Source organism: Balaenoptera musculus, chromosome 3 (assembly GCF_009873245.2).
Source record: "Balaenoptera musculus isolate JJ_BM4_2016_0621 chromosome 3, mBalMus1.pri.v3, whole genome shotgun sequence".
Taxonomy (NCBI): domain Eukaryota; kingdom Metazoa; phylum Chordata; class Mammalia; order Artiodactyla; family Balaenopteridae; genus Balaenoptera; species Balaenoptera musculus.
In genome coordinates, this window is record NC_045787.1 from 30,429,782 (window position 1) to 30,444,076 (window position 14,295).

Genomic DNA, 14,295 nt, shown 5'->3' on the forward strand with positions numbered 1-14,295 from the left:
TTGAGCAAAGCAGGCAGGTCACTCTTCTGCTGGTGACCTTATTAACTGAGTTTAGACCTCAAGTGAATTTTTTTTTTTTTTTTATAAATTTTATTTATTTTTTTTTTTATTTTTTATTTTTTTTAATTTTTTGTTTTGTTGGGTCTTCGTTTCTGCGCGAGGGCTTCCCCCAGCCGCGGCAAGCGGGGGCCACTCCTCATCGCGGTGCGCGGGCCTCTCACCATCGCGGCCTCTCCTGTTGCGGAGCACAGGCTCCAGATGCGCAGGCTCAGTAGTTGTGGCTCACGGGCCCAGTTGCTCCGCAGCATATGGGATCCTCCCAGACCAGGGCTCGAACCCATGTCCCCTGCATTGGCAGGCAGATTCTCAACCACTGAGCCACCAGGGAAGCCCAGACCTCAAGTGAATTTGAACACATTTTTGTTTTTTTTTTTTTTTTTTTGAAACATTCAAAACCTCTTTGCCCTCCTTAGTTCTTCTCCTCCCAGAAGGCAGGAAGAGAGTGAAAGACAAGTGTTCCATTTGTCTTTAATCAGATTTACAAGTGCCGTAAACTGGTTGTCAAACTAGAAGAAGAGAAAACCTTGGGGGATGTGGTTTGACTAGCAAAGGAAGGGAATAAGTCGGGTCTAACATGTGCCCTAGATTTGTAACAAGTAGATCTCAAGAAGTAAGGTTTTATCTCAATAGCCTGAGAATCCAGAGCGTTTGGAAGCCCTCAAAAGTAAAATATAACAATATAATCAAAGGTAATCCTTGCAAAGAAGAAACAAAGGGGCCTCTGAAGAAGCCAAGCCAGCTTCCAAATTGCCCATGGCCATCTGCAGAAGATGGAAGGGAGGCCCGGGGCCAGGGATGAGGAGGTGGTACGGGTGCTTGCTGAGGATATCAGCAAGAAGGCTGAAACTCAAGTTGGCAAAGTTCGCCATGGACAATTTGTACAGGTCTTTGAAAAGGCACATTCAGAGCAAAAATGGCTTGGATTAGATGGTGCTGTTTTATTAGATAATAAAGAGAAAGCAAACCCTGAAACTTAGCGATGATTTCGTCCGGCCCCTTCGTTTTGCCAAGATGCACTATAGGCAGAGCCTACTATCAAACACCCAGATGTCATGATTCTTGGTCCACTGCTGTGTCTTCTCTCCACCTGTCTTCTTAAAAGTCTGGACTCTGGAACCAGACCACCTGGACAGAGCTCTGTCTCTCAGGAGCTGCATGATTCGGGGCAGGTTACCTAATTTTACATGCTTCAGTTTCCTCATCTGTCAAATGGGGCTAATACTAATAACAATAACTACCTGGTATGGTTGTTAGTGGGATTATACAGCCCTTCAAAGAGGGTCCGGTACACGGGAGGTGTTATAGAAATTCTAGCCATAATATTAATGGTTAGTATTACTTCCAATTTCTACATCAGGGAGAATCATTTTTAAGTGGGAAAGACCACAGCACCAACATGGGAGGTGTCTTCATGGTAACAGTTACTTGGCTCTGGGTGCCACCTGAGGTCTGATATAAGAAATCCCTTTCTCATAAAAAGAGCTATCCAACAACTTCTGGGCTGGTGGTAACGTAGATACTCTTTGTCACAGGTGGAGTTCAAGCCAAGGATGTGGAAGGCAGATTCCTGTGTAGAATGGAGGCAGGGCCTAATTGACCTTTAGGGGCTCTGATCCTAAGGGTCTAGGATTCTGCTACCTTTGAGACTAGTAGCCTTGGGGACAGTCACATGGCCGGTCTCCTGGACATGGGTTTGTTATCAACTTGGAAGTGAAGAGCACAGTCTGTAAGACTTGTCTCCTCCAGCTCCGTGTAAAAGGACAAGCTCTGGTGTCACATCTAAGACTTTCAAAGACTCATGACTTTGAATTTCTTTATGGAGAGCTGCACACCTGAGAATGCCAACACAGAAGGGAACCTATTCTTAGATCTGGCTCAGTACAAACCCTCTAGCCAGGGGGGATACTTCATTCCTAAAAGAGGAGTAGAAATCTTTGGGGGGTGCGGGGTGGAGGGAGATACATTGGTCAACATTGTTCCCTCCGGGTCCCCAAACCCAGGTTAACAATGAAGGGCCAGGACGCCAGGAGCCTCTGCCACGCTGCCAGGTGGGGCCGGGCTGGCAAGAAGTCCGGCAGGCCAGCGACCTCAGCTCCCTCTGCGGGGTACTTCCTAGGGCCTTTGATGTTTCCCCAGGAACTGGCGAGGGTTGCGTTTCCCTCAAGGTTTATTCCCTCTTGCTTTATTTATTGTATCTGCCTTCTCGTCTCGCTGGCTTGAAGATCAGCACTCAGGTGTGCAGCGGGACTTGAGTCCCCGGGTCTCCCCTCTAGCAGCGCCACCTGGAAACCCGGCAACAGGCGCATTTTACTGAGTTCTTGGGCAGCAAATCCGGAGGAGAAGGGGTCTTTTTCGGGCCAGCTAGCCGATCTGGGAACCCTGGTGTCAGAATCAGTGGCCAGGACTCCCCGTCGGCCTCCAGCCGCAGCCCGGCCGGCGCGCGCCCCCTCCCAGCCGGGTCTTCTCGGTCTGCCAGGGGGCTCGAGCTCGCTTCCTTCCCCCCTCCCCACCACCCCCACCCAGCAAAGCCAGGCTTAACCCAGAGCTTCATCTCCTCCCCTGGAGGGTCTCAAGTTGCCTTCCTCTGCCGGGAGGGCACCACGCTTCCCCGTGCCGGGCCCTAATCTCCACCCGGCGTTTCCAGCAGAGTGGCAGGCCTCAGCTGCCCATCTGCGCGCCTTAAATCCCATTTATCTTCTTAGCGCCTCTGTCCTGGCCGGCCCCGCCCCCTCTTCCTCCTACGCACCCTCCCCCCCCCGCCCCCCACTGCAAATCACAGACCCTGTCCTCCTCCCTCTGCTGTCCGCCTTACTCCTAGTGCGGTGGACCGGCTAGAGCAACCTTTGGAGGTGTTGGGTAAAGTACCCGAGGAAGGTGGAAGCGACCCAGAGGGGCGCGGCCGGAGGAGAGTATACCAGGGGAGCGGGAGGCGCCGCAAGATTTCAGGATCAGGACCAAGGCAGAGGGTCCTGGACTCGCAGTCACCTAAATCCTGCCCTGCGTCTCTAGCGGTTGAAGTCGGCCCCTCCTAGCGCCCCAATCTAGGTCACCAGCCGGGAAGGGCTGCGCTGGGGGTCGCTAGAGGGGTGATGCGCGGGCTCTCTGCCCTAGAGGTGGGCGAAGAGTAAATTGTCTCAGGGCCTGCCCCTCTCACTTCCACTCGATTGTAATTCCATCCCCGGGTCGGTCGAGCCTCCCTCCCTCCCTCTCTCCCGCGGCCAGCCAGTCCCTCCCCGTCGGCTTCCCTCGCCGCCCCCATCCCCGCCCTCCCCGCCCCCACCCCGCCCGAAAAGCCCTGCTGCTCGAAGCCCGCCCGCTTCACTCCCGCACGCGGACCTCCCGGCTGCTGTCCTGCCTCCTTGGACTCCTCCGTGGTTCCTGGTCCAGCTCCCTCAGCCCTTCGCCTCCTCACCTCGGTCAGGGGATCCGCGAGGGCCGCGTCCCACGACGTATCTCAGGAGACGCCCTTTCCCTGTGCGCCCAGGACTTGGTGAAACTTCGCAGGCGCCCGCGGTGAAATGGATTTAACCCGAGGCGTCTTGCTCCGGCTCTTGCTCCTGGCTTCCAGCCTCGCACCCGGCGCTGTGCCGCTCAGAGCAGCTCTCAGAAAACCAGGTAATGCTCTCGGTGCTCCCGGGAGCATCACGTCCGGAGCGCCCAGGTCCCCGTCTCTAGCGAGGACCCAAAGCGGGCAACGCACCGCCTCTCTCACCCCTGACCAGCGGCACTGAACTGGGTTCTTCTCTGCCAGAGCCGAGAAAGGACGCCAGCCTCGCCCTCCCCCTCCCAGCCCAGGCGGTTCCAGGGATATTTGTTTGTTAAAACAATGATCTATTTTCCAGACACAGTGGAGGTGGAGGGCTCTGTATTTGACCACAGAGAGCTGAGAGTTGGGGCAGCGATCATGCTGTCTCAATTACAAGGATTGCAACTGTGCAAGAAAAGTCAAACAGCTTCTCCTGTGTCTCTAAACAGCTTATTGAATTCATATTGTTCAGAGCCCAGCGATTTCCTGTTAAGTGTCTGAAGATTTGCCTTGTGTACCCTCTGCCCATCTCCAGTCCTTCCCACGCTCTATGTAGGGATGTGTCCTCTGCTGTTAGGATTCTCTTTCTTCCACTCTGGGGCCGTTTTCTCTGAAAGGAGCACCCAACGGGTTAATTTTTACCGTGTTTTGAGCTCTGCAATTTAAACAAAGATGTACAGCGTTGTGGGCTATTACAGTGAACTGCTGAGAACTCGAAACACACTAGCTTGCATTTTCTCTAGTGACACAGGTAGAAAGTCTTACTGTGTTTTTGCCTACTTTGGTTTGGCCTGTGTGGTGAGGTTATTCAAAGTAGAACATTCTAAGCAAGAAAGTTCTAAACATTGTTTCTCGGATAATGATTTTTATTCCTCTTTGCTGAGACTAAGAATTCTGAAAAATCTGTTTTTCTTCGTTTACTTTGCAAGCGGGGTTGTCTTATGGTAGTAATTACATCGTATGAACAATGGAAAACAATATAACTTTATTTGAATGCAGTCTGCAAAACTTTGCAGAAAGCACAGTTTGTCTTCACAAATAATGTTGCCATAAGAAAGAGACAAACAGGGGAAATTTATCAGAGGGCAAAGAAAATAATCTTGGCAGGTTCCCATATGGCTGCTTAAATATTTTCGCTGCTCCAGGATCTCTCCACTTGGAAATATGACTTGTTTCCTTTCTGCTCTGGAAGATGCCTTCACTCTTCAAGCTGTATCTATTATCACCTGCGCCTTGCTACCTGCCTTGAAATTTATAGTTGTTATTATAATCTGAAGCACACTTAAATTATGAGCTATTCTAATCCCACTGATCATTCACTATGGAGAAAATAGCAGCAGTCCCAGGTGATATTATATTAAACTGTTTCTTTCCTACATGCACACAGACACACGTCTTCAAGGATTTCAATGAAGGGCTTCTTTCTAACTTTCCTCCTTAAGATACCCACACGTGATCATCTGCATTCTGTGGGTTTATTTACATAAAACCATCTAGTCAGAATTTTTGAACAATGCATAGTTATACCTGTAGTTCTTAAGCATGAGCAGTGTATGTAGTGTTCTTTTAAGGATAGATTTCAATTCGTTTAAGCAGAATTTTTTAAAAAAGTATCTCACAAAAGCCTGCTGTGTAAAAACTGCTCATATGGTTCACCATATTTCCTTTCTTATTTTCTGTAGTTCCTCTCCTACAAATATTTCCTACCTGGTTCATCCGGGGTTTCATTCTGTTATTCATGCCATGAATATGCCATGTTGGTCTCTTTGGTTTTATTTGAAGCATAGATAGGGTTTTGATAGTGGAAAGTCTACATTTTAAATATTTTAGCACATTAAATATATCAAATTTGAGGTAAAAGGAGTGTTTGGACTAGGTTCAGCCTAGGAGAGTTTTTCATTTCTTTAGAATTTTATCCAGACACTGGCTTTCAGGTTGGAAGGCTGCTCAGATTAAAATGACAGCTACTTCATACACTTTGGGGGCAAATATCCTCCTGGGCTCATTTACAACCCTTGGAAAGATTAGTTTTTGATCCGGAGAATTGGTCCAGATTAAAGACTGCATGTGCCCCACTTGGCTCTGATGTGAACAGCAGCTGGCTGATTTATAATCTTCCCCAGACACCAGCAGATCCTGCAAGTATCCATACAGGAGTTTCTTTGTACCTTGTTTCCTCAATAGAAATTGATTTGTGTGCAGTGCTTTGTAGGTAGCATGGCTACCCCCTAAGGTGTACTGCAACAGTCCTGTTTTATTTGGCTGACCCTGTCTTTCTCCCCACACTCCTAAATCTCCCTTTGACAAGTTCGGCTTTGTTGGAGAAGTCTTGGATTCAAAATCCACCTGAAAATTTCCCATCCCCATCTACTTCTGGTGAGAAAAAACCAAGCAGCAGCTTCAATTATGAGTCTCATTTGGGTCCAACATAGACAACCTTTCCCTCCACCCCAAGATAGCTACTCCTCTGTCACTGAGTGTTAATAAAGAAACCTCTGCATTTGCTGAGACTCACAAGAAAGAACAGTTCGCAAGTTAAGTCAAATTAAATAAGGAACATTAATTAATTGCTTTCTATACTGTCCTAAGAACTTGACACATACTGATTTATTTAATCAACCCAACAGGTCTGTGAGATGGGTGCTATTATTACCCCTGTTTAACTGAAGAGGAAATTGTGGCTTAGAGAAATTAAATATCTCACCCAGGGTCACCCAACTAGTAAGAGCCTGAATGGGAACGCAGGCTCTGATATTCAGGAGCAGAAAGGAGTCCTTAGCAGCCCGGTTAGGAGAGGTGTGCAACCCCTCAGGGAGGGCGTCTTCCCCCTGGATGAAGGCACGGAGGGGGGGGGGCTCCCAAATTCAAATCACAGACCTGGCAGGAAGTGAAACACCCTATTGTACAGCTGGACTGAGCGTGACCAAGGGACTTGCCCAAGATAACATCAGAAACTGAGCTGGGACTAGTACCCAGACCCCCTTGAGTGGTCTCCAGTTCTTCCCTTACCCAGAGTCTCACCAGGACATGCAGAGAGGACTGTTGTGCCTCTGATGTAGGGCAGGGGGGAGGGAAAAGGAAATCCAGACACATCTGCTGGGACCAGCATGCGTCAAGCCACGTGTGTTCCCACAGGCAGATTGGTAACTTGCGGTGTTAGCTTAACTCTCTGGCACAGAGAGAGGTGCTGGAGGGCTGCGCGAGGGCCCTGCCTTTCCTCTGCCTTTCCTCTGCCTTTCCTCTGCCTTTCCGGCTGCCTGAGGTCCCAGGGTCAGTGGGACAAGGTCAGGTCAGGGTTCAGAATTCAAGGTTTTCCCCTGGAGGACTGGAGATCCGCAGTCATTTTCGGGGGGAGATGCAGAGGTCTGTAATCTTTTCCTATCCACTTTTCCCTCAGCGTTTCTCTATCTGAAAAAGTGGACTAAAACAAAGATCCAGGGAAACTCAGAAAGAAAAAAAAAACAAAAGCCTGGAGGAGCAGCGCAGAGTTAGTGCAAGGGCAATGTGCCTTGTCGGTTGCTGGTGGGGAATACATGCGCCTCTAGGTGGTTTCTGCTGCTCCTAGTGTGAGGCTGAATGGCTAAAGGGTCAAGCAAAGGTCAGGGGTCATCCTCTTCTACTTCCCCTACCCGGGATAACCTGAAATTCACAAGAGACTGGTTACGTCCTCACTTAAAGCTCTCACCCAAGTCCCTTTCCCAGAGCATGTAATCTGGGGGGGCTCAGCTCTTCCGGATGTCAGCCCTCCCTTTCCAACCAACTCTACTCCTCCGCAAGGCTGATCCAGATTGTCTTGCTTCTTGATGAAAACTGGAGCGACAAACACCCTAAGGGGGATTACATATATTTCTCCCCAGCACCTAACTACTAGTGTCCTATGCAGTTCTGGCACCAGAGCAGAAATATTTCCCTCTGATCCTTCCTTCCATCAGCCCTCCTGCCCTCCTATTTGTTTCCACATCATACCTCATCCTTATAAAGAAGCCCCTGCCTCTCTTTCTCTTTCTCTTTCCTTTGATTCTCTATGAGGTAAAGGGACAGAGAGGTCACGGTCAGGAGTAAATGTGTGTACATGAGGCAGTACTTTTTTCTCAGAATTCTTTCTCATGGGAGAGTGACTTGACCAGAAAGGAATTGAGTGGTGTTTCTCTTTTCGGTTTTGTTTTTGTTTTTGCTTTTTGTTGCTTCCCTGAGCCCAGGGCTTTAATAACCTTAGAATTCTTTTGGGAGTAGTTGTCCATCTGTTCATGGGTTATTGTAGCTCAAAAGTGGTCCAGTGAACCAGAGCTAGATTTCTGGAAAACAGGGACTCAGGCATCTGAGGTGGAGGTGGGGTCTCAACTCCTGCAGTGTTATCCTGGGGACCTCCTGTCTTCTCCTACCTGACCCACTAGGCAAGCAGGACTGTATTTCTCCTGACGGACTAAATGAGTGACGTGATATCTTGATTGCAACAGAGAATCTTTTGAGCTTGTCAAGACCCTTGCCACTTGTTTTGGTCACAGCAAGTTGCAGGTATTAGAAGTGCACCTGCTATTTCAGGGATAAAAGAGGGAAAGGGTGAGGAGATACTGCAGAGACTAAATGGCAGTTTGTAGGAGAAACCCCCCAAACCCAACTTTGATTGCATTGGTTGTGAACCATCGTTTTGAAGAAGGACCCCAAAGTGTGCTCCAGCCTCCTGAAATGAGCTGGAAGACATTTGCTTCTTTGAAGAACCCCGATCTCATGGGATGGGGGTCTGGGCCTGGGGGCAGAGAGAGACTCAGGTGAAAAAGCAAATCAAATTTCCGCCAGCAGAGGGCGCAGTTTCCAGAGCTGGCACAGAGCGGATCTTAGACTTCTGACCCAGGCGAGTCACTGCTGAAATTCGATGTGGATAAGAATTTTTGGAGTGCATCCCAGACATCTGCTTTTTTAAACAAGAACCTCAGGTCACTTGGTGCATGTGGTTCGCAGTCCACACTTAGGGACGTGACGGAGGAGAACTTGGGATCCTCCCATAGCCTCCCTGCCTCCACCCCAGGTAGTCTCCGGTACCCTGACAGTCTCCACTTCGACAGCAAGCATCTGTATTTCAGCCAAAACAACCCCAGTGTTTAGACTCTCTGCCGGGTTTCCGAAGGTTGGATTCGGGACTTGAGGTCCTCTGAAGGCCCCTGAAGGACATCTCTTCTGGGCAGGTCCTCCTTCTACTCACCCCCTTTCCCAGTAACCCCGTCATTGAGAGATGGCTGCACACGGGGGGACACCCTTCGGTAGCATTAACAAGAAGCCAGGCTGTATATGACCAGCTCCTCCCCCTCATTTCCCCCAGGCGCATTCCACCCCCGCTCCCACGCAGCTCCTTCTTTCAGGCAGGTTTCTCCTGGCTGAGCCGGAAGGCTTGGGTGAAAGCACAGACTCTGCTATTCGACAAATTTGGGTTCAAGTTCTGACACTTTTTTAAAAATTATTATTATTAGTTACTTGGTGACATAGGGCTAGTTATATTAGCTCTGTAAACCTGGGTTTCCTTGTCTGTAAAAATAGGATAAGGAAAGAACCTACCATTTAAGGATTAAATGAGGTAATACATACACCAAGGCATTAAAAAAGGATTAGAAGCCTGAAGCTTGAAGGCAATGTTTATGAAGTTGGGATTGTTTAATCTGGAAGGGGGTGTGGGTGGGAGAAGAATGTGTGTATTTCCAGGCATCAGAATAATTAACGTAGACACTTATGAGTTCATGTACTTTTATCCTTTCCTGTACATGTTAATGTATGATTGATAACATAATTTTAATTTTACTGAGTTGTACAATTTTTTAGATAAATTGACAAATCAGAAAGACTCTTTGGTCAACCACATGCCTTGATTTGGGGTTTGGAAATGTGGCTGTGAGGTTTGCGGTCTTGCTTGAGTAGATTCTTATGAGAAACAGTATCCCCAAGGGTGATGGACAATTTTTGTCTGGTAATTGTCATGTGGAGGTTTTGTAGGGTGTTGGCGGTGAGGAGCAGCTGTTCCTGAAAGAGAATTTTCCAGACTGACATGTGACTGGGAGTCTGGGAAAATCTCCATGAAGCTAGAGAGCTAAGAAATGGTCAGGGTCTGCTTGTTGATCCTCAGTTTGGAGTAATTTATGAGCCACTACCAGTGACCTAGAAAGATAGAGACTGGGCTCTGATGGCTCTTCCTTTTCTTATTAATGATTCGTGCACTTCCAGAACTGTAACAAAACCCCACTTACCCCAGATAACCCCACCAGCTTATTTTAAGAATCAAAGGAAATAAAGCAGACTAGTGCTTTGAAAGAACTGAAGTGTTACACAAAGATGGGATGTTACTATCTAATAATACTCACACTAATTATTATTACCTTAACCAACCAGACCAACCAAGGACACACTTTCTGAAGCTTTGATCTCTTTTCCAGTCTCTTCCTCCCCATCCCCCTAAAGACACTTAAAGATTCTTTCTTTGTCTGACTCTGCAAATCCTGAGCAATTTAAATCTTAACACTTGTGTTTGCTGACAGGGCACCCAAAATCCCGAATCAGATTTAATGCAGTGTTAATGCTATTTATTTTTCTTGATGCAACAAGTTTATATTAGCCAGTTAATGGTTTACATTGTGCAAAAGGAGTTGTATCAGCAGGCACTTTTCTGTAACATCTGGGCAGTTGGAAACATAATACTTAAATACAACCTGAGTTTAAAGCCTTCCTTGGACAGATGGCTAATTTTATTGATCTAATCTTACACTTAGGAATAGGTCCCATGATCCTTTGCTGGTAATTCTTAGAGTGAGCAGAGATGTAAATAAACTGGATGATGGCTGTGAATTAGACTCTTGTTTGCTTGTAATTTATTTTTTAAATACTTCAGTATAAACAGTCATGGTGTGAATTACTTTAATCTCTACCCTAAGGGTGCTTAATTAACATTTGAAGTAATCCAGGATAGAAGGTATCGCTCTGGCATAAGAGTTTACATCTTTTTTTAATGTCTTGGTGGCTGTGTCATACCAGTGGTTAAATATTTTGAATTCACCTCTGTGCTGGCCGGGAGTCTACACTCCAGGGCTGGTTAGTTACCACTTGAAGAACTTTACTATGATGTCTACTCTCAAAGGTGGCTGGGAAGATATTTAAAGTGATGCTATCAAAAATCCAGGCTTAGAGGGTTTGTTAATTAGCACAAACAAATTATGCTAGAAATAATGTTTTCATTGGTGAAATATGTGATTGGCTAGAAAGATTGTACATGCCCCTCTATTCTTGCATGCACAAAGAGTAACAATTCAGCAAGCCCAACAATCAAGCTGCTTTGGCATTGGGCCAGAGCTCCATTCAATCCTGTATCTTCCTCACTTAATGGTAGATTCCTTTGCCTGATCACTCCGGATGATTTGCTGATCCCGCCATTAGAACACTGACGCATCTGCCTCAGCAAGGTGCTTGCAGCTGTAACAAACAACTCTAAATCTCAGTGGCTTGACATAAGATTTATTTTTCATTTACTCCAAGTCCAAAGTGAACGTTTCTTGTTGGGCAGCTCTCCTGGGCTGCCCTTCTCCAAAGGGTGACTTGAAAACCTGAGTCACTCTACCTTTATTACCTTCATCTTGTAATGCCACCATCTTTATTTTTTTATTTAAATTTTAAAAATTATTTTATTTTTTTATTTTTGGCTGCATTGGGTCTTTGTTGCTGCGTGCAAGCTTTCTCTAGTTGCAGCGAGAGGGGGCTACTCTTTGTTGCGGTGCGCGGGCTTCTCACTGTGGTGGCTTCTCTTGTCGTGGAGCAGGGGCTCTAGGCACGTGGGCTTCAGTAGTTGCAGCATGCAGGCTCTAGGGCACGCAGGCTCAGCAGTTGTGGTTCGCGGGCTCTAGAGCACAGGCTCAGTAGTTGTGGTGCACAGGCTTAGTTGCACGAGCTTAGATCTTCCCAGACCAGGGATAAAACCCATGTCCCCTGCATTGGCAGGCTGATTCTTAACCACTGAGCCACCAGGGAAGTTCCCACCATCTTTAAAATGGGCCTCCAAGGTGTCATGGAAGGTAAAAAGAAAGAAGGCTTGTGTGGGAGATGTTTATGTGTCGGGCCAGAACGTGGTCACAGGGCCTCAATCTAACTGTAAGGAGGTCGGGAAATGTAGTTCAGCTGTGTACACAGCAAGACAATGACCAGATGTGGTGGATTGTCTCTCATGCAGTGCTTTGGAGTTCCTAAAAGAACAAACAGGGATGTTAAAAGAGTAAGTTATTTGAGAATTTTTGCAACTTCCTTTTTGCCCATGAATTGTTCGTATATGTGGCAGAATTTGGCCTAGAATTTGCTTTCATTGTAGTGTACAACGTGGCTGAAAAGCAGATAGTTACCACCTATCTTGACTTGTTGGAGGCTACCATGATTTAATAAAAGATCCTAAAAACCAGGCAGCCAAATTGACTTATATCAGTTTGCAGTAGGGTCCAAAAATAGGTATATGTTTACGTGACTACATGCTGCTTGTTGCTACATACTTCCTACATTTTACAAAAAGTAAAATAAATCCCTTTTAAAAGGTAAAATAACTACTCAGTGGGTTAGAATGAGTTTCTAAGGAACGTCAACTAGAACTCCAGTTTTTACCACAGTTTTCTAGAAGCTCCTTCTATTTGTATCCCATAACAAAAATGACTGTTCATGGTAGAATAATTTTTTCAGTGAGAGATGCATCTTAAAATATAAAAATCATTTTTTAGACACCACAGCCTGCTTTGATGGGGATGAAGATGATCCCCCCAAAATAAATTAGTATGCTTTGTTGAACCACTGCACTTTTCAAAGCACTTTTAGAGAAATGATCTCGTTTGATCTTGTAACCCTTGCCCCACTGGGAAGTCAAGAGCTGATGACTTAGCAAAGAGGAAACAGGCACAGCCAGGACATGAACCCAGGTTGTCAACCCGTAACCCCTGATGCTTCCCATCAATCCAGAGGTTTTCTTGCAGCTGATGGATAAGAGCGTGATCACTGTGATGGCCCTGAGTCTAGCTCTACAGCCAGGAGGGACCTGGCCAACAAGACTCGCCCACGTTTTACTTGCAGAGGCTCCATGTGTGTCACAGGACACTCTGTAGAATGAACTGGTACTGCTTTCAGTCATACTCCTGACTGGTTGGTGTGTGTTTTGCAAAATACGTGATGACTGAGGGGCCGTTTGCAAATGAGAAGCAGCTGTAGTGGCTGGAGGATAGCTCCAGAATCCTCCCAGTGTCTCCTATAGAAGATCCTTTTGGGGTCTCAGGGACACCCAGGACACTCAGCCTGGCTTTGTTGTTCCTCCCAGCTTCCCATTCCTCCACTATTTAGCCATCTTCTTTAGTGGAAATGATATTTGCTACACCTTCAATGTGAGTATTTCAAGGTTTATCATTCAAGTCTCAAGGCTTTCTGGTAGTTTCTTCAGCATCTTTTTGATGTTCTAGGAGTTCCTAATGGCTGTAGTTAAACAAGTAAATCATTAGGTTGGAAAAAGAAGCCTTCCTTTGATAGCTATTTTAGAGTAAGTGATGATGGGCTTTGGCCACAACCTACACACATAACACACATCCCTGCAGCTTGGAGGAATTGTGACAAGAATCCAATCAAACAGACATGGGTTTGAATCCTAGTTTTAAAATTTATGGCTGCCTGATCCCAGACAGAGTATTTAATCTCTTTATACCTTAGATTTCTACCTGAAATTTAAGGCTCATAATACCTACCACAAGGGTATCATCTGATAAATCAGTGAAATAATATGATGACTGGAAATGCAGCTAGGAAAGTACTTAAACATTTGGTACATAATGGGCACTCCAAAGTTAGTCCATATTAACTAGGTTCTTTTTGATTTATAGAGTTTATGTAGTGGTAGAGATGGTAGTTTTCCCCTGTTTGATATAACCCCAAATATTGACAACATTGACACAAATGTATAATTGAGCTTAGGCTCCCATGAAAATGGAATTGAAAGGAATTTCATTTCCTTAATCTCATATTCTAGATTCTTCAAGTTTATGTCATCAAATGATGACTTTTGGTGTCTAGATCAGTCATAAAGTTCATTTTTTTAAAAATTTTTTAAAAATATTTATTTATTTATTTATTTTTGGCTGTGTTGGGTCTTTGTTTCTGTGCGTGGGCTTTCTCCAGTTGCGGAGAGCGGGGGCCACTCCTCATCGTGGTGTGCGGGCCTCTCACTATCGCGGCCTCTCTTGTTGTGGAGCACAGGCTCCAGACGCGCAGGCTCAGTAATTGTGGCTCACAGGCCCAGCTGCTCTGCGGCATGTGGGATCTTCCCAGACCAGGGCTCGAACCCGTGTCCCGTGCATTGGCAGGCAGACTCTCAACCACTGCGCCACCAGGGAAGCCCCATAAAGTTCATTTTATTGATAAAAGATCTGGAACCAGCATAGAGTTTAATAAAAATAGCTCACATCCTTTTTGGCCTTTGTATAAAACCAAGAAGAAAGATCCTGTATCAAGATTATATATAGCTACTATAGTAGTGATAGATTTTCATGTATCAGCTCTATGGCTCTGTACCCCAAAAGAGGTTATTTGCAGTTGGAATATAAAGAAAATTTTCCTTAGCTACCTTCTTTACTGTGGTATTAAGATAACTAGTATAAAAGATGCTATTTCTATGATTCTGCTCTCTCCCCATTTTGAGTCAACCATACTCTCTGCCAGAA

The 14,295-nt window shown here is 46.2% G+C and overlaps 1 protein-coding gene across 1 annotated transcript in view; it reads left to right on the forward strand.

Moving 5' to 3' along the window:
* Positions 1–3,391: 3,391 nt before the first annotated feature.
* The window catches only part of EGFLAM (EGF like, fibronectin type III and laminin G domains), a 164,741-nt gene continuing 153,837 nt past the window's right edge, over positions 3,392–14,295 (forward strand). The window contains exon 1 of the mRNA XM_036849240.1: positions 3,392–3,675. Within this exon, the coding sequence (XP_036705135.1) occupies positions 3,579–3,675 (97 nt within the window). The 5' untranslated portion in view covers positions 3,392–3,578. The remainder of the gene's footprint in view (positions 3,676–14,295) is intronic.